Source organism: Scleropages formosus, chromosome 23, assembly GCF_900964775.1.
Source record: "Scleropages formosus chromosome 23, fSclFor1.1, whole genome shotgun sequence".
Classification (NCBI taxonomy): Eukaryota; Metazoa; Chordata; class Actinopteri; order Osteoglossiformes; family Osteoglossidae; genus Scleropages; species Scleropages formosus.
Genome location: NC_041828.1, coordinates 16114473 through 16138123, shown reverse-complemented (window position 1 = coordinate 16138123; position 23651 = coordinate 16114473). Strand labels below are relative to the sequence as shown.

At 46.9% G+C, this 23651-nt stretch overlaps 1 protein-coding gene across 1 annotated transcript in view; it reads right to left on the bottom strand.

Moving 5' to 3' along the window:
• necab1 (N-terminal EF-hand calcium binding protein 1) overlaps window positions 1-23651 on the bottom strand; it is a 30805-nt gene that overhangs the window by 3120 nt on the left and 4034 nt on the right. Inside the window, exons 3-10 of the mRNA XM_018727131.2 lie at window positions 22396-22504; window positions 16600-16625; window positions 16286-16383; window positions 9937-10073; window positions 4602-4723; window positions 3634-3710; window positions 3296-3349; window positions 1610-1722 (exon numbers count right to left, since the gene is read on the bottom strand). Of these exons, the coding sequence (XP_018582647.1) occupies window positions 1610-1722; window positions 3296-3349; window positions 3634-3710; window positions 4602-4723; window positions 9937-10073; window positions 16286-16383; window positions 16600-16625; window positions 22396-22504 (736 nt within the window). The remainder of the gene's footprint in view (window positions 1-1609; window positions 1723-3295; window positions 3350-3633; window positions 3711-4601; window positions 4724-9936; window positions 10074-16285; window positions 16384-16599; window positions 16626-22395; window positions 22505-23651) is intronic.

Below are 23651 nucleotides of genomic sequence, written 5' to 3'. Positions count from 1 at the left end.
GTGTGTGTGTGTATAGGGTTAGAAAGGTTCTGCATGCAGCTCATCCCTTTAGTCACTGGCCTTAAATGTCACACATGGATTCAGGGCCTGTGAAGGTCTTTGTGCAGAAGTGAGCTGCAAGTTTGCAGAGTAAAATCTTAACTATTAGAATAGACTTGAAGACATACTGGGCAGCAGCTGGTTAGGTGTTTAAGCCCCTGGACCTGATTCCAAAACACAACTGTGTCAGTTCATGGTGAAGATGACCTCCCACTAGATGTAGCACTGAAGAGCACAGATTGTCTGCCCGTCCAAACACACACATCCTCTAGGATCAAATCCCAGGCGAAGCAACGTTGGTGTACCGCGGTGGAGCTAAGGTACACTGGCTCCTTGCATTATGAATATAAATTACAAACTGTCAAAGATATTAACACTTTGCAGATTTTTAAAAATGATCATTAATTGCATTCTTTACTCATCCATTTCCTCACATTTGTGTCTATTGAGGGGTCAGAAGTGACCCATAATTATGTATCCAGCCATTAGCCGGCAGCAAAACACTCCAAAACAGAGCACGAGTGTAGAACCGCCTTCCTCCGACTCACTTCTGCAGTGTTTACCGCTTGTTTCTTAAGCCTGTTAGTGCTAAGACATTAAAAAGGAGTTTGAGAAGATTATGTATTTATACGTATTTTTAATATTTTATTAGCTGTTTGAAAATAGTTTTCATTTTAATGCGGTTCTAACTTTATAAATATATTAACATAAAAGCCTGAGTTTTCTTGCATGTTTTAGCTTTATCTGAGATTTTCACAGAATGAACCCTAGAAATAAACCAAAGGGTATCTGTGTTATTACCCCTTTGATTGTGTAGATAATCAGGAAAACTGAAAGTGGCCAGAAGCCACCAAAAATGTTTATGGGATAATTCAGAATTGGCTAAGTGGCTAGGGAAATGTCAGATTTATTGTTAGTAACGTTAAATGAATTATTAGCATTGTCTGAAATTAATGAAAATGTCAGATTGTTTCATTCGCTATAGCTTTATCTGAGGATTTAGCTTTCAAGTGATTTACGGTGATTTTACCCATTCGTACGGCTAAGTAATTTTTACTGTATCAGTTCTGGGCGAGTACCTTGCAGAACGTGAGATGTGAACAGAGTGCGACCCAGCAGCTCTAAGCACTACGCTACCCGGCATCCATGTAAAAACTGCGGGATATTTGTATTTTTAAGCTTTGGCTCATTGCAAATCAGCGATAAAATGAGGAACAAGGGTACCTGAGTTAACTTTGTTAAAAACCAAGACTTAAAACGGGCAAAATGGAAGTTGCCTTGGATCAGTGGCTGAGAAACTGAATAGCTGCCTCGCTCTGTCTGAGGGAACCTTCGGCGGGGTCTGATCCTTCAAAACAGGACACGGATACACCCCAACATGGCATAAACCCTCCACCACGACCCTCAACAGCAGGCTCCGGGAGTACTCGAGGCTCCGCACTGATCTTCAGTGTGTAGCGCCAGCAGGAACAGCCCTGGATCTCTATGTCCCTCCCTCTGAGCTCAGTCGCGATCTCGGGCAACGAGACAGAATGGCGAGCGCGCGTGTCCTCAAGCGCGGCGCACTCACTGCAGGCAGCCCGTCTGAGCGCTGGCGCACTCGATGTACTGCCTGAGCGCCAACCGGAAGTCCTCCAGCTCCTCCTCCAGCACAGACAGCTGCCGCTGGACAATCAGGATGTGCTGTGGGGAGAAGGACAATTCGCGGTGAAGCGCTTCCGCACCGGGCCTTCAGTCATCCTCCAGGAGGGCTGTCGGTTGGACGGCGTCCCCCTGGTTCCCAGCGCTCAGAGAGCGGTGTTGGATACTGTCCAAGAGCAAACTGCTTTTAAACAATAGAGCAGCGAGGTTCGCTTTCCAGCGCGGTGGCGCAGCGGGTTGGCCTGGGTTCTGCTGTCTGGTGGGTCTGGGGTTCGAGTCCCGCTTGGGGTGCCTTGCGACGGACCGGCGTCCCGTCCTGGGTGCGTCCCCTCCCCCTCCGGCCTTACGCCCTGTGTTGCCGGGTTAGGCTCTGGCTCCCCACGACCCCGTATGGGACAAGCGGTTTCAGATAGTGTGTGCGTGTGTATGTGTGGGTTCGTTTTCCAAATGATCCCTCAGTCAAGTGTTACGTAACACGTCATGAGTCACTGTAAAAAACAGCTCTGACAAGGACGACAAAAAGGATCCGTGGTCCCGCATATGTAGGTGGCATCAGTCGAGTCGTCTGCCGCGCTCAGATAAATTTGAGGATCCGTGAACAGCAACCGCTAGGGTTATGGTTGCGCCACGTACCTTAAGTACCCCGACGCAGATCCGAGAATTCTGCTCCGGCCGCGCAGGCGACCGCGTCCAAGGCCACGCTTTGAGCAATTAATTTGGAACATAACAATAGACCGTGTTTGAGACTGTTGCTGGGGGGTGCAGGATGACCGGCTGCGGCGAGAGAGGTCAATGAGAAGTGAAGACTCAGCCTCCGAGGTCATCTGTGACCTCTCCGCAAGCCGGACCCCCGTGCCTTCGCCGACGGCCTTGCTCTGCGGACAGCGGAACCGCTTCGACCACCTTTCCGTTTCTCTCGGTCGGGAAAAAAATCGTGAGGACTCACACATACGTATGTGTAATGCGCATTTTACCGCAGTAAAGAGACTGCATACGTGAGGGTGTACAGTGGTATCGCAGTAAACGGGCTGCGTACACAATGAGCGCACCGTATGAGCATTTGTGATGTGGCACAGCGTCTTCGGGCTCTCGATTGAAAGCGGTGCCTCACCGTCCGGGGATAAATGGAAAGCAGCGATGTGTTTTACGTGGTCGCGGCGCCCCAGTGTTTCCCATGACACGTTTTCTCTCAGCGCGATTTTTAACTCGCTGCTGCAGCAGCCTGTGTTTGTCCGCTGTTTGCTTCACTGATGTGTCTGGGAATTTCGTTTCCTAATGCAAGGCGCTGCTTATTCGTGACATATTATGATGTCAGGCCTCAAGAGATACAAGTGTCCTGATCTATGTCTTTGTACGGGGGCATGGTGGTGCAGTGGGTTTGACTGGGTCCTGCTCTCTGGTGGGTCCAGGGTTCGAGCCCTACTTGGGGTGCCTCGCGATGGACTGGCGTCCCGTCCCGGGTGTGTCCCCTCCCCCTCCAGCCCTGTGTTGCCAGGTTAGGCTCCGGTTTGCCGCGACCCCGCTTGGGACAAGTGGTTTCGGTCAATGTGTGTGTGTGTGTCCGTCCTTGTTCTGCAAATTCAGCGTGTACATTGAGTATTGCTGGACGAGTTACCGATTTGGAGGTCCCTTCCAAGACTTCCTCTTCAACGGGTTCAAGCCGCAGCTCCTGCGATCAAAAAGCCCCCTTTTAAAGTCCATTAAAAATTTTAAAAACCCATTTTACCAATATCAATGCTATATATGAGAAAAAGAAGAAAGCATCCTATTTTACAGTTAATTTTGCCTGCAAGACATTGGTTAAGTATCTGGAAAATAATTCTTGTAAATACCTCCTAATTCATCGATGGAGTAAATATAAATACGGTATGGCAAAGTAAAGCTATGGATGTTCATCAGAATGAAGGTATCTGTAATTCCTGTAAATACTGCAGAGAGCATAAATCTTGGTACCTTCTTCTCCAAGCGGTCGATGAGTTTCTGGAGTCTGTTGATCTGAGTCACCCACTGGTTGTCCTCTTCATAAAGACCTGCCAAGGTGTGTGTGTGTGTGTGTGTACATCACAACATAAGAATTGTTTCTGCCTGGTCCCTCCTCACTAACTAACGCAGCCTGACTTCAGTCAGAGTACCACGCTTTGGGGGGGGGGGGTGATGCAGGGTCGCCGCTCACAACCCCCTCCAAACACTCCGCCGAGCTCTGATTTCAGACAGTTGGCACCCGGTGCTACTTTACAACATGGAACAGCATCACACACCAAATATAAATTTCATATGGGAGGATACAGCAGCAACAATGATGTATTACCGGTACAGAACTGTAAAGTTAGGTAAAAAGTGGATAATGAGTATATTTGTTGGTTCAAGTCAAAACTACATCATGGACAACATATTCACACCTCTGTTCCTTTTATGTTAACTTGCATTAATAGATAAATTAGTAATAATAGCATATAAGAAATTAATAGTGTTTTAATTTTTTTAAAAAGTGTGTATGCATATACATATATATAATACACACACACACACATTTTCAGAACCGCTTGTCCCATACGGGGTCACGGGGAACCGGAGCCTACCCGGGAACACAGGGGCGTAAGGCCAGAGGGGGAGGGAACACACCCAGGACGGGACGCCAGTCCATCGCAAGGCACCCCAAGCGGGACTTGAACCCCAGACCTACCGGACAGCAGGACTGTGGTCCAACCCACTGCGCCACCGCACCCCCCATATATATAATATATTCTTTTTATTCAAATCAACAGCTATTTCACCCATACAGTTTAGATATCCATATTACACAGTTATACCATTCAGCACGAATTATGGGATGCATAAGTACACACACATTTGCAGATGGGGGTCATGCAGCACATGGGCCGCCTCCATTCTGAGGACAGGGGAAGGCTGTGAATCAGTACCTGAACTGACGATGCTGAGAAGCGGGTTGTTGGGAGACAAGCTGTTATTCCTCTGAAGCCTTCTGTTCGACCGCCGTCCCGACCACTGAATGGACAGCACCTCTGGCTTCACTGGGCCCTGTCTGAAGAGGAAATCCACAGAACAATTCGGGCTGAGGGAAGCGCCTTCCACTCCTACCTACCTCAAGATGCTGGCAGGGACACAATCTACCACCCCGACCCTACCCCCCCATCAGAGTGCTCGACCCATCGGGAAGCTTTACCTTAAGATGTGAAGTTTGGTGTCCTATGAATCAGGGCTGGATTATTACCACTGCCATGTTACATTACATTTGTTTATTTAGCAGATGCTTTTTTGTCCGACGCAACTTCCAGTGAACTCTGTAGTGTTATCAGCCTACACACCTTATTCACCGTGGTGACTTACACTGCCACATACACTACTTACACTGGTCACTCCTCCGTACATCAGTGGAACACACTCTCACCTTCTGTCACTCACACACTATGGGTGAACCTGAACAGCATGTCTTTGGAGTGTGGGAGGAAACCAGAGCACCCAGAGGAAACCCACACAGATAGGGGAAGAACATGCAAAGTCCACACAGACTGAGCGGGGACAGAACCCATGTTCTCTCACACCACCCAGGCGCTGTGAGACAGCAGTGCTACTTGCTGCGCCACCATGCCGCCTATGTTGACTTAATTTCGGTGATAATACATGTAATACGATGCTCACGCTGCCATGCTCGTGCTCTCCTGTTTACTCTGGAGCAGGTGCGAGCAACGGAAGCACAACGGAGCCAGGCCGTTTCAGAGTAACCATCTCAGGCTTCACAGGGAAGCCTCCAGGTGTAAACCGCATGCCGCTCGACCAAAAAGTAACTGCGTCGGGTTCCCGCTTTTGCAGGCCGGCAGATGCCACCCGGTGCAGGACGACGACACACTTAGTGCCGTGCGATAAATCCGAGGCACGCTGATGTGAACCGTAATACGACGTGAACACTCGAGAAGATTCGAAAGCCTTATTTGAGGACGCTTTCCCGGCATAAAGGATGCCTGCGATCACTCTACCGCTTGTTTCTTTCTTCCCTGCTCCTTGTTCAGAATCAATAATGAGTCTGGGTGCGTAAAGCAAGTGTTTACCAACTATAAGCGGGCTGGGTGTCAGCAGCCCATCGAGACTTCTCCGCAGCGCTGCTTCAATAAGCGGAGCCTGGAGGAGAGGCTTTTTTTTTTTCCCCCCGTCGCTGTGGTCGCGGTGTCATCCGTGACCCCGCACATATGGGGACGTGTTGCGATCATCGCGCAAGGCTGCGTCGAACCTCCTTAAAGGAGCCAGACCTTCCCGGAGCGGAAGCCCCGATGAGGGCGACAGTGATGCGGGGTGGCACGCGGACGTCCTTGGGCCTCATACGCACGACTGTTCCACGCGCCTGAGCACCAGTGAGTAAAATCACAAGTGATGTCTGCCTATGGCACCAGCTCCTCTGTCAGGAGCTATTAATGTACAGGCAAGACAAGTTAACAATGGCTGGACACCGAAAGGTTCAAATTGCTATTTGGAGCTTTTCATATGTGATATGATACTTCTGTATTACGTGCACACATAGCAGCGTGTCAGTTTTTCACCTTTTGTTATTTTGCACGCAGCGTCTACCTCTTTGTCTGTCTGATCGCAGACTGTATAAAAAGCGTGTGCTACATGAATAAAATATCGTTTTTAATTGTTTCGAGATCGTGCGGCTGCCGCCGCACAGTGCCTGAGATGTTCTGGCATAGGTTCTAATCCAGCTCAGTCCGTGTGGAGTCTGCATGTTCTCCCTGTGTCCGCATGGGATTCCTCCGGGTGCTCTGGTTTCCAACCACAGGCCAAAGACACGCAGTTCAGATAAACTGGCGATGATGCCATAGCTTTTGTGTGTGTTTTGCTACTCTGGCATGGACTGGCGTCGCGTGCGGAGTGTGCTTTCCCGCAGCCTCGAGCTCAGTGATTGCAGGATAGGCTCCACACCACCGTGACCCTGATCAGGATAAGCAGTTAGTTAAAATTGATGGATGGCTGGATGTTTCAAGATTGCTGCGATTTTTAGTCCTGTCCCTAATTGTGGAAAGCTTTTTGAAACAAACAGACACGGCAAAAAATCCAAATGAACTGGATTACATTTATTCATTTAGCTGACAATCCTTTCCAAATCAGCTTAAATTGTTAATCAACGTAGAATTATTTACCCATTTATAGAGCTGGGTAATTTTACTGTAGCAGTTAGGGGTAAGTACTTTCCTCAAGAGTATCGTGGCAGTAGGTGAGATTCGAACCTGTGACCTTTGGATCTGAGGTTCTATCCGGTTTAATCTGCTACGATCACACATTGATCAGGCATAAATTACTGTTAAACTGTACAGTCAGCTGAGACGGCACTTTTGCAACAGCCGTCTCATAAGTAAGAGTCACCCGAGGGACATCGCTGGCTCGGAAAACCAGTTTCTCCAGTTTCTCGGGAGAAGACAGCCGTAGCACGCGTTGCGTTCCAGCTGCTGTATCGGAACTTCAGCGATGAGCACCGGCAGCATCCACGCCGACTTCTCTTACACAGCGTGCACCATAACAGCAGTTTATCATTAAAGCGGCATTTTCATAGAAATACATCTTTCGATGAGGCTGCCCCCCTGCAGAGCCGGGCCCTCATCTTTCATCCTGCTGTTTCATGAGCCTTCAGAGAGACCCACATCAGACAGAATACAAAATGCGCTACGTCGTTTTCAATTTGTCTTCGACGCCGGTGACTTGAAGCACGAGCAGCAGGCGCCGCGTGAAAAGACGAGCGGGGAAAAGACGGAAATAACAACGCAAATGTTTTCACCCTGAATTTGGGAAACTTTACGCTGCGCTTAATGATGCGATTGCCCTGGTCTCGGACCTCTGCGAGGGAGCCGCGGAACAGCCCTCCCGCTCCATGTTCTCACCGTTCCCACCGTTGAGGGATGTTCTCGGTGTATTATTTCCCCAGAAATAAATTATATTACACAAACCCCTCGTTCGAAATCCAGCGCACCCGGAGACAACCCGCAGAGCGCGGAGGCAAATTCGACGTTACGAAGAGGTGGTGAGGTGCTGGGGGAGATGCACGGGGAAAGCAGCAAAGGGCGGTGAGGGTGACGCCATCGTCTGCGCTGAAACAATGAGTCACGCCTGAGCTGCTGGCGAATGCGGTCATCTTGCTAACGGAAGAAGAGCCCAAACCTCTCTGCGAATGACAACCAGCATTTGACTATGAGTGCACAAGAAACTCTTGGCAGAGGAAAAAAAAATGAAGCCAAATCATCCCGAAAGGCGGGGGGCGCGGTGGCGCAGTGGGTTGGACCGGGTCCTGCTCTCCGGGGGGTCTGGGGTTCGAGTCCCGCTTGGGGTGCCTTGCGGCGGACTGGCGTCCCGTCCTGGGTGTGTCCCCTCCCCCTCCGGCCTTATGCCCTGTGTTGCCAGGTTAGGCTCTGGCTCCCAGCGACCCTGTATGGGACAAGTGGTTCAGACAATGTGTGTGTGTGTGCGTGTGTGTGTGTAATTGATTTATTTAGTGTACACCTAAGTAAAGAGAGGAGCTCTAGAAGGACTGCGCAGCTTAGCCGTAGTCGCCACTCTGCCCCATTGACAGTCTGGTTCCAGGTCAAGTAGGTATTTGAGTCTGAGTTTGAGCAGAGCTGTCTTGCCCGGCCGCCGCGTGTCAGGTTTCACGTCGCCCCCGAGCGCTCGATCGAACTAATTGTCTCGGTAACCGGCCTAATTCCGCCGCGTCTCTCTGTGCACGGACCGTTAGTGGTTTAGAAAGCGCCAGAACGCCGGCACACACCGTTACGAGCACTGAATGGCCCCGAATGTGACGGTGAGCCTTTGCACTGGGTCACTGGGCAACGTTTAAACACCGAGAAACAATGTGCCGTTTCTGCATACGCTTTATCCTGACGTGTCCCGCCGCAACATTTCCTTTCTGAACGGGTCTTCTCCCCGACGTCCGTTCCGAACGCGAAACGGGAGACGATTCTCTGGCATAAGAAGAGGGATAGGGAGCAAACGCGAGAGCTTCTCTTTGAAGAATGCAATGCACTCCTTCGCAGAGCAGCGCTCCAGCGTCGCACGCGTCGTCCCGTCCGAAGGAGAAGGAGGGACGCTCGGCAGGCGCGAAGTCGTCCGGTGCCGCCCTTCACCCCCTTGTGCTGCCGGGCAGGCGCCCTTCCGGGTCCTCACGTGAAGACGGCTCTATTCGGCATTCGGCACGTAGATCCGTGCGGCTCGGTACGGCTTCCGCTCACATCTCCTTCCTCACACGTGTGGCGAGTCACAGCAGGGCGCTGCCTCTTCCTGACAGCACACCCGAAAGTGGTTCTGGAAAAGCATCGTGTTCCAACCACAGGTGGTCCTCAGCTTACAGAGGGGACCTATTCCAGTGACCTCGTCGTAAGTCAGTTCTCTCGTAAGTCGAAAACCCCCTCACAGTGTAATATATGAGCCATAAGGATATATAAACGGTTAACATGTAGGAATGCTAGGCTTTGCGATGGACTAGCGTCCCATCTAGGGTGTACTCCCCCTCAGCCGTGTGCCCAGTGATCCTGGGATAGGCTCCGGACCACCATAAGTGGTTCATGGAAATGGATGGATGGATGGATGGATGGGTGGATGGAATGCAAGGTTGCATAACAGGGTTTTCCTATATATTTTTCTCTAATTTTACACATTATTGATGTTATAGTACCACTATAGCATAATAATAATAATAATATAATGTAAATACAGTACAGTATTATATTTTCATGCAGCACTTTCAATTCTACATCTATAGTCTTCGCCTTTTTCTTTTCAACACTATCAGAACGCTCGCTTTTTCACTCGCTAGGCATTTTTAATATGAAAGCGACTCGAAGGAAATCACAGACGCAATAAAAACAAAACAAAGAAAACAAAATCACAGCTAGGCATCCAAACACTGGCTGGGACACAAACAAAAACAGAGGGCTCCAATAACTGGACTTCAGTGGCTTTTTTTTTTTTTTTTAAAAAAAAAAAAAGAAAAAATCATACCCTATTATTCCAGTGTTAAAACCATCAACGGCAGACAAATTAAACTTGTGTGTCTAAGGCATGCTGTAATATTCAACAGTGAATATATATGAGCTCATATGTTGCGCTCTGGCTGTGGAGGAAGGGGGACCTAAATCCGGTTAAGCTCGCTCTTATTCGGACACAACATTCCTTTAACAGACATACACTCACAAAGCCTGGATGAGCTTCCATGCACGCTGACAAAACGGAGGTTCTGGTTCCATACGGGACACTCGCCTTTCCTGACGCGTCTGCTCCGCCGTGGTCTCCATGGCGCACTCCAGAGAGCTCTGCAGAGACTGCAGCTGGTTGGTGGTCTCCTTCAACAGGAAGCGCGTCACAAACTGCTCCAGGTGGGTGGACTCCAGGTACTCCTGCGCACGAGACAACGAGCAGCATGGGAGCCTAGACCACAGACGCGATGAGCTGCAGAGGAAGACCACGGCACACAGTGCGTCCAGCTCATGCTGCGATGAGAGGGAAATTTTCACTTGCCGTTAGACTTCGGACTCCGTGTTTTGTTTTACATCAGCCCACACACCTTATTCACCGCGGTGACTTACACTGCTAGATACACTACTTACAACGGGTCACTCATCCATACATCAGTGGGACACACTCTCCCTGTGACACTCACACAGTATGGGGGAACCTGAACAGTATGTCTCTGGAGTGTGGGAGGAAACCAGAGCACCCAAGGAAACCCACGCAGTCACAGGGGAGAACATGAACATGCGAACTCCACACAGGCCGAGCGGGGATCGAACCCACGTCCTCTCGCACCACCCAGGCGCTGTGAGACAGCAGCGCGGCCCGCTGCGCCAATGTGCCGTTTTAATGCTGCAAATCAGAATGAGTTATTCAAGTAATCATTGCACAAGGTAAACTTCTGTAAAACTACAGTACTAGAATTTGGACAGCGGTTCATGATCTAAATTCAGGCATGTGTACCAAATGAGGGTGCCTGCATTTTATTACAGTGTGGTTTGTCTTGATAGGGTTTCCATGGTGAGGAATGAGCAGTGTGCAGATTTGCAGCTTCATGATGCTTATCAGATTTCAGGGCACGGAACTAATTATATTCTTAAGGAGTAAGTGGGGGAACCGACACCATGGTGCTCATGAATGCAGATCTCCCACAGGTGTCCTCAGCGCAGGAACAATGGCAGCGTAACATCGCACCCCCCCCCCCCATCCGCTCACTGGGGATTCAACCAAACTCTTTTTCTTACCTTCCAAACAAGCCGAGCACACTTGCGGTTTTTATACAAATTTACTGCTTCCTGCAGAGATTAGGCAGGTGTGGGTGAGTAAGAAGTAAAAAGGCTTTTCTTTTCAACCCACAGGGTCTGGAAGGAACATAAACGGAAATAAACAAAATACCAATATGTGGTTCATACCGCTAACAGTAATCAAAAAACATTTTAACCAACCAACATAATGTTCCTTCATTGATAATAACAGCCATATACTGTATATATAATATTACCAGAATAATGTTCTCTTCAACATCTTTTTCATGCAACCAGAAGCCTGGTAATATAATATAATATAATATAATATAATGTAATATGGGGGCGCAGTGGTACAGCAGGTTTGGCTGGGGCCTGCTCTCTGGTGGGTCTGGGGTTCGAGTCCCGCTTTGGGTGCCTTGCGACGGACTGGCGTCCCGTCCTGGGTGTGTCCCCTCCCCCCCCCCAGCCTCACGCCCTGTGTTGCCGGGTTAGGATCCGGTTCGCCGCGACCCCGCTCGGGACAAGCGGTTTCAGACATTGTGTGTGATAATATAATGTTTTCAATGCAGCACGAGAAGAGCAAAACCCAGTGCCAGGACCTCCTTACCATTATCGCTCTGTCGTTAATTTGTTAACGACAGCTTTTACCCCCTGCTAAGTAAAGTACCTTCTCACAGGTACAGCCGCAGTGTGTCTCAAGGGATTAGATCCTACCACATTCTGGACATGAGTTAGCAGAGCACTGTGCCGCCTGCGTCCCCTGCTCTCCCTTACAACTGCATTCTAAGGGAATAAAACTCGGAAAAGTGCATCAAGGCCATAGAAACACCGTCCCACCGAGGGTTTGAACACACCACCAGCTGAGCCGTGTTCAGCGGTTCTCTTTTGTTGCCCCCCTGCCACCCTGTCTAAATGGCAGTGCTGACATTTGCAGTGGCTGGACAGCAGGTGGGCTGGAGGGAGGGGGGTATGCGGGGAAGGGTCGGACGGCCCCTCGTGCCTCCGCTGCAGCAGACCCTCCCACGCACAGGCTGTGGACCCCGGCACCTTGACACCCCCCCCCCCGGGGATCCTATGCTCCGGAGCTCCCGCCTGCCTGGTGACTCACTCCCGGGTCATGTCACGGCGCACCTGCTCGAAAACTTAACAAGAAAAACTGGCAGAACTCAATTTTCTATCATAATTCTCTCCCTGGGAGATATGACTAATTTCTGGGCTGACGGAGGCTTATCTTGCAGAACACCTGACCATAGGAGGAATATTAAAATAAATCTTCGGGATAAAAGTTGTTTTAATGGTATTTCTGGTCTTGATATTACTTTATTATAATGTAATATAGCCACACCCTGAGATACGTCCATTTGGATTATAAGAACCGGACTATATAAGCACTTTTATTCAAAGCCCTTACTTGAGCTTACAAGGCATTTCTTCATATTTACAAGAACTGAATTTGGATTTTGTACACCACCCAACAGCTCAGCGGGCGAGACCAGTATCACAATGTGATCTTCTTCTCCATTATACTACACTGATCTGTTTGCTAGTTTCTTCTGGTATAATCGCAGTGATCATGGACCCTATTTGGACTGTCCAAATGATGTCAATTTGTTCACTTGAGTGTCAATTCATTTGCATTGTTTTCACTGAGGGTTGGACCGGGTCCTGCTCTCCGGTGGGTCTGGGGTTCGAGTCCCGCTTGGGGTGCCTTGCGACGGACTGGCGTCCCGTCCTGGGCGAGTCCCCTCCCCCTCCGACCTTACGCCCTGTGTTGCTGGGTAGGCTCCTGCGACCCCGTATGGGACAAGTGGTTCAGAAAGTGTGTGTGTGTGTGTGTGTTACAGCAGTTGTGGCTGCTTTTTGGTGATATTTTAGCCAAAACGGATGTGTTTTGACACTCATTCGACGCTCAGGGATGCATAAAATGTTTACCATTGAAAATAATGGTAGTTTTGTATATCATACCTTTATGAGAATTCACCTTACAAAGGGGTTTTCAGCAAGATTACCTTCATACCTTCAAGTGTACTGAAATACTATTACTTTTTTTCCAGTGATCTGTAAGTATGTGTGTATCAGTCCATCTGCTGGTCCCTGTTGAATCACCAACAATTTGACCCTGACCCCTGGAAACCAGAATAGCCGGCTGATGCCCGAATTCAGTCGCCCGTATTCAGACTGATCACCACGACGTTTCTGCATCGAGCTCTTTCTGTGCTGCGGGACCGTCCGTTCCCTCAGCTCTTGCTTTTATAGGAAACGCTCTTTCCTGGAAGCATAGCCGCTGAGGACCACCGGGCAGGAAAAATGATTTGTCCCTCTCGGAGTGTCGAGCACCTCCCGAATCGCAGTCGGAGCGTATTAACCTCCGATCCAAACTCAAGTGGCACAGCGAACATCAGCCCAAACAGAAACCTGCCGAAGTCTAAACACTCCTCTGTCAGAGCATGTGGAAAATGGGACCAAATAATCGACTGCAAAGTAATATATTACAGCATTAAATTATTATTAACCTACAATTAGCTCAAAGCTTCAAGGGCTGGGACGAGAAGAGATACCCTGTTCACAAGTGAGTAACAGTCCCTTTGTCTTGACAGACCTGCACTCTATAGGTAGCGCTGATGCCTCACGACGCTCGGGCCGTGTTCAGATGTGGGTTCGAACCTGCCTCGGTCTGCATGGAGTCTGCATCTCCTCCTCGAGCTTACGTGCCTTTCGTCCAGGTGCTCTGGTTGCCTCCACTAGTCTGCAGATATGTTTCATGTGAACCGGTAAAGTGTGTGTGTGTGTGTGTGTGTGTGTGTGTTACATTGCTTTGGGGTGTCATTGGGTGAATGGCCGTAGGGAGTTAAGCGTTGTGTATCTAAACATTGTAAGTCACCTTGGATAAAGCTGTGAGCCAAAGACTAGGCGATGATTGTACGTCATTTTCCAGAAAAGCTCCACTAAATGAATAACTGTAAATGTAAATGCTTCATGAGGAACTGGGAGACTCAAGTCATAGAGGATCACACCGTGCTTCCTCCCTTGCCATCTGGAGACTCGGAGCACAAGTGGAATTGGCAATCGGTCCGACCACATCTGACCTCACTTCCAGCACCGGCTACGAGGCATTCTTGTGCACGGCTGTGAGAGAGGCACTCGCTTCCATCGCCTTTGTCAAACTCAACAACCAACAGTAGAGTTTCCTGAGATGAAATAAAGGCTGGGCTAGCGAGCCATCTCTACAGCTACCGTCGAACCCAACGCAGCTGTGCAGCGATTGCACAAAACCCTCAGGCACAATTCAAAAGCCAGCGTTAAGCCAAGAGTATCAGGATCTTTTTTCGGCACAATCTGCGAGCGGTTTCTCCTCCAGGCGAGAAGAGACCTGGCCAGCGTTGACGGCTGATCGTGCAAACAAGCTGCAAAGAGTCGCAAAGGCATCCAGAGAGATGCCAAAGATGCCTCCAATGGTTGGATCCAGGAAATGTAGTATTTCCCACACAAATAACCCAAGGTTTAATCACTAAATGTAGCTCCCAGCTTACCATTCATACACACTTATAACTGTAGAAATGAACATTAAAACCATGTACCTCATCATCCAGTGATCTATTATGTAAAATATGTGTATCTCCTTCAAGGCATGCCTGAATGCTTGGACATGGGACAGCTGGTGGCATAGTGGTAAGCATTGCTGCCTTTAGCACCAAAGGTTGCTGGTTCAATTCCCACCTCTGCTTGTAGTACCCTCGAGCAAGGCACACACACATAATGTCTACAACCCCTTGTCCCGAGTGAAATCGCGGCAAACTGGAGCCTAATCTGCCAATACAGGGTGCAAGGCTGAAGGGGGAGGGGATGCACCCGGGCCGGGATGCCAGTCCGCCGCAAGACCTGAACCCGAGACCCACCGCAGGGCCTGGCCAAACCCGCTGTGCCACTACACCCCTCTCCTTTTGAGCAAGGTACTTATACTAAAATTGCTCAAGTAAAATTACCCAGCTGTATAAATGGGTAAATAACTGTAAATACCTTAACACCGAACGTTGCTTTGAAGAAAAGCATCAGCTAAAAGTAAATGCTTGAACAGATTTAAAAAAAATAAAGCACACCTCGAGAGGACACCCTCAAAGAACACTGGCAACGCGAGAACGAAAATTAAGTGACTGAATAGTGGCGGTACCGCTAAGCAGCGGAGCTTTAAAACTGCACTTGCGCCTGCAACAGACGTGCGTCCTTTTCGAAGCCATAAAAAAGCGTGAGGTGGCAGGTAAAATATAGAGTCCACCCACGAGGTTTGATTGACATCACCTCGACCACATTAAAGTGCCAGTGTGGTAAGACGCTTGATGTACGGCAAAGACTCTCAGGATGTTTTATTAGGGAAATATTGCCTGCGCAATAACCCAGGACAGCTGCAACACATCACATCGGCTATTGTCAAACAGCTTTCTCGTCTTCGCGCACATAATGGGATCAAGACGAGCCGACCGGGCTGAAAGGTCACCGCGCTGCCACTGTGTGGTTTCAGACACACCCCGCCGAGAGGCAAAACAGGTTTATCTGTCCTGAGACGGCCTATATTTCATTTCCAAGGGCTCCCCGATGTCGCGTAATGGCCTTTGTAACTCATTTGTGTGACCGCACGCCTTACGCTCACACCGGGGACGTGCAGTTAGAAGCAATGCAGCAGATCGGGAAACTAGCCATCAAGTTCGAAGGAAGCAAAGAACGATTATGCCTCATGCTCCGTGCCTGAAAGATGTTTCCGGAGAAGTGCGTGACATGAAATGTCACTCCCCGGTGAGCCAGTGTTTTAATGGGCATCAGCAGCGTCACCTGCATCATGCACACATACAGACATCAAAACCCACAAGCACACACTCACACACACACACAGGTTTCCTTTATATATTTACATCAGACATGACATTCAGTTCAACTGGTTAAACTGCCTAATCATCTGAGTCAAATGACCTCTCTGATTAATAAAGAAATACAGCGTTAATCCTGCAGCCGGCTGATTAAATCTCAGCACGCCACTCATAAACCATTCATCAGTATGGCTTAAATCAGAAGAAAACATTTTAAATGGTGTGATATTTTAAGTTTTAGAATACATGAGACACTTGGGATACGCAGAGAGATTCAGCACATTTTCCTGGAAAAGTACAGAAATTGTAAACCTGAGATCTTACAGAAACTTCCAATAATGGCAGGTAATAATAAAAATTCATCATTGCTGACATGACAAGTGGAGCTTACTTGCTGTTCATTCTCACACACACACACACACACACACACACACACACAGAATCCCTCGCACCCAAAGGCAGAGCAGAGGAGCACAGAGGTGAAAAGCCTACCTTTTTGGTCTTGTCCATGGCCTTCAGTATCGAGATGTTCAGATCCTCCAAGGCTGCCAGGACATTCTCATATTCGCCAAGGTGCTGAGAAAAATACTCTTAAAAACAAAGAAAATAAACATTTTTGTTAGGAAATAACATTCATTCATTCATTAATACCTGAAATAATGATAATCACATGTTGAAATCAGCTCCACGTAGCACTGGCATTTAAACTGACTGCGAAACTCGCAACAGAGGGGCTTTCAACGGAGTAACAGGGCTTACAGTTACATCACATGTCCCAACATTCATTCTGTAAAGTTTTCACTTACCACACAGCTCATCTGTGTCCAAATTGCTGCAGAATAAAAAGGAGAAAAATGTCAAATGCATGTTCTAAGCAGGACGCGAAAAAAAGCCCTACAACAAGTTATACAATTAAAATGTTAACCTACATATCTCAAATTTGCTTGTTTGCCTGAAGGTTGAAAATAGAAATTAAGTGGAAAAAGCTTTTAACGTTAGGGTATTGGAGCCCTAAAATTCCAGGAAGACGTGGCAAGAAGTAGGTTCTGCTACCGTGCAGAATGTGCTGGAAGTAGGGTTTCAGGTGGGACAGATGACTGACCGACTAACCGACTCACTCACTCACAACCTGACCTACTGACAGACTTTCCTTTGTAACCTGTACATCACGCCACAAAAGTGTCCCTCATGTGAGGGAAGCAGCAGGCAGCGTCGTGCTCAAAGACCGGGACTTGTAACCTAAAGACTGCTGGTTCGATCTCCCCTCCCCAGTACTGTTATAAGACCCTTGAGCGAGGTAGACAGACTGAACAGCTCCAGTAAAAACACTCTACCGTATAAATGCGTCAGATACTGCAAGCTGCTTTCGATAAACGCAGACAATGAATCGCAGTGATACCAGAAGCAACGGCTACAGCGAAATAGTGGGAAATGTCCGAGCTGAAATCAGTTCAAGGACACGTGTAACGAAAGGGTTCGTTGAGTTCTTTCAGGATGCTGTTCCCGGATGGCATGGTTGCACTTCTGGTTGCGCCGGTCCGTCACGGCTCCCCTTGAAATGTTCCAGATTTCTCTTAATTGCCTACAGTTTGTGTATGTGAGCGTGAACGATGTGTGCGATTGCCCTACGACAGACTGGAATCTTGCTGAGCGTGTACCCTTACTCGCAGGATAGACTCCGGATAACTGTAACCCTGCATTTTGACAATGGAAGGGTTCTGTTGTTCTTTTATTACTGTATTTTTTAAATGCTGAAATGTACTATAAATTTCTTTGCTTTAGAGTTTCAACGTGTGTATCTTTGTTCTTTATTGTAAAGCATTTTGATAGACTGTTAAGTGCACTATATAAATATTACAATGGTTATTTATACGTGCACTACGTAAAAAGGCAGCTGTCAATATAATCATTCATAACGCTCATCACCCTGCACTGCTGAGTCATTCGTACTGTATGAAATTTATTAATGAAACCACACGGAGTCAATCTTAATGATACTTGTTTTCACATTAATTATAAGCTTTTCATGACTTAAACTTTTCAACTGATAGGAAAGGCGTTCCTTTGCCTTTTTCCACTTATTTTAGTACTCTCTTTAAAAACTTTATGGCTTAAAGGCTCATTACTATAATACATTATGATTTTACATTATGACAAAAAATTACATGATTTCTGTGAGACGTTTACAAGCCAACACATGACTACGACACAACAGAGGTACACGAAAGAAGCGACACTGCGTGTGGGAGCTGCTCGCTTTGTGCTGTGCTCAGCGTCACCAATATGTGCTCATAAGATTATCTCCTGTCAGTTAATAGGTTGCTATTCAAATTTTACGGTACAAATTACATTTGATCAAGTCCGAATTCTCGTAGATGGGCAGTTACGTGAGAGAACCCTGTATTTCAATCAAATAATTGCCAGAATTCTTCTTTCAACAAGACAAGATCTAGCAAAATTAGACTTTTTCAGCTTCCCTGTTACGCATTCAGGATAGTGCTTACACCTTTACTCACACACAAGCAATATTTTAAGCAGCGTTATGCCTTTCTAAAAATAATAATTTTCCAACGTGTGACTCATGGCTGTAAACCGAATGCTTCAGCTGCATGCAGTTTTATAGTTATGGGGTATCACAATGATATGTATTTTTCTATATACTGTGAGCTTGTTAGCGGTAGAACCAGGGTGAGACTGGACATGATGGACAGCTCCTCAGCGGCCCGTGACAAAACATGCTCTAGGTAGTGACCTATATAATGAAGCGGCTGGTCTGAAGACAAGAGAGCACTGGAAGGACGGAGAAGTTTGACAAGAAAAAGGGTAAGAAGTAGGTTCTTCTAGAGAAGTATGAGGTTTTCAAGTTCTGTTTGGTTTTGAATGGTTTTTGGTTTCCCTCTACTTTATGTCGAGGTGTTAAAGAGTCAATGTTAAAGAGTCAGAGTCAACATTTTTTTTTGGAAATGAAAAAACCTGCTTTTGAAACCCCTGTTTTGCCGTGCCCCTATGTGGTCACCTCCAACTACTTATGGCCCCAGCACTAAATTCCCTGCAGGTGTGACCATTGTGTATAATGAAAAGCAAATCAATGCTGGATGCAGATTATGACCTGCCTCATGGGTCCTCCAGTCACAGCTATCACTTTAGTAGCTATCGCACCTACAAGGGTTCCTCCTGCTCAGCCATGTAAGGACAATGACAGGGAATGAACAGAAATATGATCCATTTTTTCCTTCGTCAACGGTCATTATTAATGTTGTCCTAAGAGTTGAGACGCAGCATAAGCTTACAGAAATACAAGTACACAAGCAATCCTATCTGGTGTTTCTAAAACCTACGCCTTAGTGTTTCAAGAAGACACCGAGCCCTTCAACTACACATAGAGGAAAACTACTGCAACATTACTTATCTTTAATAGATGGAAATGATTTTATACATAGCCGCAAACCATTTCTACAGCCGTTCCAAATTAGTAAGATTCCATATTTCACTGGCACCAATCTTTATTAAGTGCATTTTATCAAGAGCAGAAGGTATAGGATGGCATTGATTGCTATGTCTGTTTGAATTCAGAATTCAGCGTGCCAGTAGCACAGAAGATAAGGATTATCTTGAGATACAGCCCTGTGATGTTCAGCTGTGAAGCCAGACCCTATCTTCAATTTTTTTGTCGTAAGACAGGTTAAGGACACTTGCCCAAAGACGGGGAAAAATCACTCAGGGCAAAAGGCCCCTCGAGAAACAATTATGTGAATGAGCATAATTAAAACATTTTGAAATATTCGGAACAATCAGTTTCTTCAGGACAAAACGGGGAAAATGAAGAATATATGTATATGTCTCTGATGTATACATGATCTCAGGCACAGCAAGGAGTCTGTGGTTGCTAAAATTTTTCATGACTGTACAAATGGCATGGGTGTTAAACGGCTTGCAGAAATTCTGCATTTTGGACATTTGACACATGTGACAAAAACTATTTTTAACATAAAGAATTGTCCAGCAGCGCTCAGAGTATAGAAGTAATGAGAGGCTATTATTAGACGTCACAGCTACATGAGAAACACATGAATATCAAAATCAGACTACAAAAGGGCCAAGTATCTTCTGGGAGAGATGCTGCCATGGAAACCAGCATGACTTGAGTGACTTGGAATCATCAGACAGCAAGAAGGGAAGTTAGAGTGGGATATTCACCTCATCAGTATGAGGACCGTGCTAAGTGCACGCACCATTGTCTGAACGCACTGGAGCCAGTTGTTCGTCTATTTCCGCAAAAATTCCACACATCAGCTCAGAATTTGAGGCGGAACAACATATTGCCTTCACGGGGCTAATTATCCGGTTGGCGACATGAATATATCCGCATTGTCTTCAAAAATTGAATTTGCATGAAGGATGGAAGCTCATAGGCAGAAACCGTTTTACCTACGGTAGAGCTCAGCTAACACAAGTCACGCTTTCCGAAATCAGTGTTATTAGACTTTTAGCTTCCTCTATGCAGCAGTATTTTACCTATAATTTTACGATAATTTTATCTCCGATGATAATCGATAAAACAGAAGCCAGAAATTCAGCATTCAAAGCTTTAACTCATCCGGCATATACAACACACCCAAAATTCACACAACAATGTAAAGTGTTGTTTAATGTAATAAATATTATTAAATTTATATAATGCAAAAGAAGGGGGTGCAGTGGCACAGCGGGTTTGGACAGGTCCTGCTCTCTGGTGGGTCTGGGGTTCGAGTCCCGCTTGGGGTGCCTTGTGACAGACTGGAGTCCCGTCCTGGGTGTGTCCCCTCCCCCTCCAGCCTTGCACCTTGTGCTGCTGGGTTAGGCTCTGGTTCACTGGGACCCCGCTTGGGACAAGCGGTTTGGGTCAATGTGTGTGTATAATGCAAAAGATGAACACATGAAATAGTTGATGTAATATCAAAATATATTTCTTGGATTTAAAAACGTTTTTTGGTATATACAGGTCTTATTTGGAGTTAGGGATCACAGTAGATATTCTGCTCCTACACAGGGGCTTTTTTTATCAGCTGTCCCATTGCATACTGCAAAAAACACAAGCTTTTGCTTCTCATTGTGAAAAAATGAGTTCGCCACACAATGTAATATAAAGGAGTAGTAATGAAACACAAAGAGTACAGTATGTATCATAGACCCATTCCTATGGGTGTTGCTAAGAATTAATGCAAATTAAATTAATTTCCTCTTCAACGAGCAAAAAACAAGATCATTACTGAACAATAGTTTTTAAATAATACCCTCTGCCTGCCACATGAGAGTGCGCCAACATCACTTTCTGAGATTTTTGTGCATTATAAAGATTGTGGTTCTTAGGCACATCTCCTCTGAGCCTTCCACTTACTTGAGAACGGCACATCTATCTGCTCCCGGTTGCGTGCACCAAACAGACCCCTCGACACCCCCGTACACACCTCCACAGCCGTCCTGATAAAGCTGACGATGTTGATGGGCTGGCAGCCCGCCGTGCCGCAGGGCACATCCCAGCGGCGGAGTCTGCTGTCATGACATTGTGTACGAGAGAGGCCCGCGACGCGAACGCCGGCTCCAAACGCAAAGCCGCCAGGCGCCAAGGCAAACGGTGCCGCTTGTCTGAACGAGCTCGAGTTCTGCCTCGAGCCGCACACTGATCAAAGGGCAAAGTGGGGGAAGAAGCTTGCAGAAAATCAATGCCATGGATCCGACTAAATGAATATTAATGAGCATGTTCCTAAAAATGAATAAGAGGGCTGGGACCCTTAACCAAGCAAAATCCAGCAAGTCAACGACAAAGTCTCCTTTCAGTGTTCAGTGAGCTACTGTGGTTCAAGAGTCGGTGCAGCTGTACTGCGAAACCTACTGCAAGGAATGAGAATTCTCCCATGAGAAGGCGAGGACTTGCATAAATCAGAAAACTGAAGGCAGTTATGAAGAACGAAGCCAAACGTAGAACCATGGGGAGCAGACTTTGACCAGAACACCAGACACCCCACCATTTAACCAAGTTATTTAGTGGTTAAACAGCAGGAAGGTAACTGCTGCTTCTAGTGGAATGAAGGAAAAATGATCCGTCACCCTAATTTTGAAAACTTGCAAACCCTTCCATCAGATGAATTAAGAATAAAAATCTAGGACGTTTTTTCGAAGAACACAAGGCCATCATATCACCTTGACACCTAACACAGTCTGTTGTGAGTTTATTATGAGACCATACTTTGTCCACAGCGCTGTACCCTTTTTTTCGTCTTGTTTCTTTGCAGTATGGGTTAGGGTGGCAAGGGTTAAAGAAAAAATGTGGTTTGTTATCCATAATAAAACACAAAAAAGCATCCAAGAAGGGTAACCGCTGTTGTACTATTGGAGTGAAGTGTGCGCTGATCAAAAAATTACCATACCTGTTGACCTCCAGACTGGTCTAGAAGGACTTCCTGCACTACACTGAAGTCCGCAGTAGGCCGGGCCTATTCCAAACATTTTGACGCACATCCCAACAAGTAATGCACCAAAAGAAGAGGGGTCCAGCACCTTGAGGTTAAGGAGCAAGTTAGAGACAGAGTGAGGAGAATAGCAGACAAGTGAACTGCTCTTACTCTGTGTTGTGCGTGTCGATGGTGTGGAAGAGCTCCTTCAGGTCATCTCCTGTGAGGACTCCGTCGGAGAAGTAGGCCTTGAACTCGTCAAAGGACAGCTTCCCATCGTCTGTGAAGAGCCCACACCGTCAGCGCCCTCGCTAGCCACGAGAATACACCAACCACCTCCAGGGAGCAGTGTTAGAAACGCTCTCATTGCTGGGGTCACCAATGAGATGAGAACATCCGTCAATAATGACAACGGCAATGAATGAAGGGACAGCAGCAGGTGAGACATCTTTCAGAGCACAACTTCTCAGCCTTCATCCCCATGCATCCTTCTGCAGACTCGTTTTTGTTCCAGGTAATGTCTTAATTATATTTCCGTCGGCGGTTCACTGAAAGCACGGGACTCAATTATTGTGAAGACGAAACAGTCAAGATGATTTTCTCTTCAAACGAACAGTATATTATTGCAATAGGATTTCGTTCTTTCCGGTTGATTTCAGTTTTTCAAAAGATTACGTAAGCCTTCTGTATCGTTATTTGCCAGGCAACAAACAAGTTATTGCAATTTAATATTTATCATATAGCTTTTCTTAAGTTTAGCAAAAAATCTTGCCATATTTAATAAAGCACTAGGACACATGTAAGGCATTTCTTAGACCACCACAAATTCAAATTGAGTTATTAAAAAAAAAAAAAAAAAATCCCCTGTAAAGATGTTCAATTTAATGTGGTTCAGACCATCAAATTCGTTCGGTCGACTCCGTCAGTCACAATTTGTTTCGTCCACAGCAAAAATCCACACACGCAGGAAGGACGCCAAACAGCTGGGGGGGGTCAGTGCCTTAGAAAATGGACATTGAGCTGCACTCAGACACTCCACATGGTACCACGTCAACAACCAACCTCACACACCATTCTGGTCATCAGGCCAACATTTGTTTTTGCAACCTTTTATTCGCGGAACAGAAATTAATGTGATATTTCGGGAAGGTTAGATGCCGCGGTTCAGGCTCATGTTTATGCATGTGCGGTGTCCGTGTGCCGACCGAGCCGCGCTGTCCTGCTGTCATGTCGGACCCTTGGGGCTGTCGAGAGGTGACATCAGTAAGTCCGGGTGAGTCACACAAGAGGTTCGGAGTGTGACCGCAATGGGGAAAAAAATAATTTGGCTAGGAGAAAAAATTACTGACATCAAAAGATGTTTTAATCAAAGCAAAAGCCTTAAAAATTGAGGTCTTCATGCTTGATAGCTGTCACTGTGTGTTGTA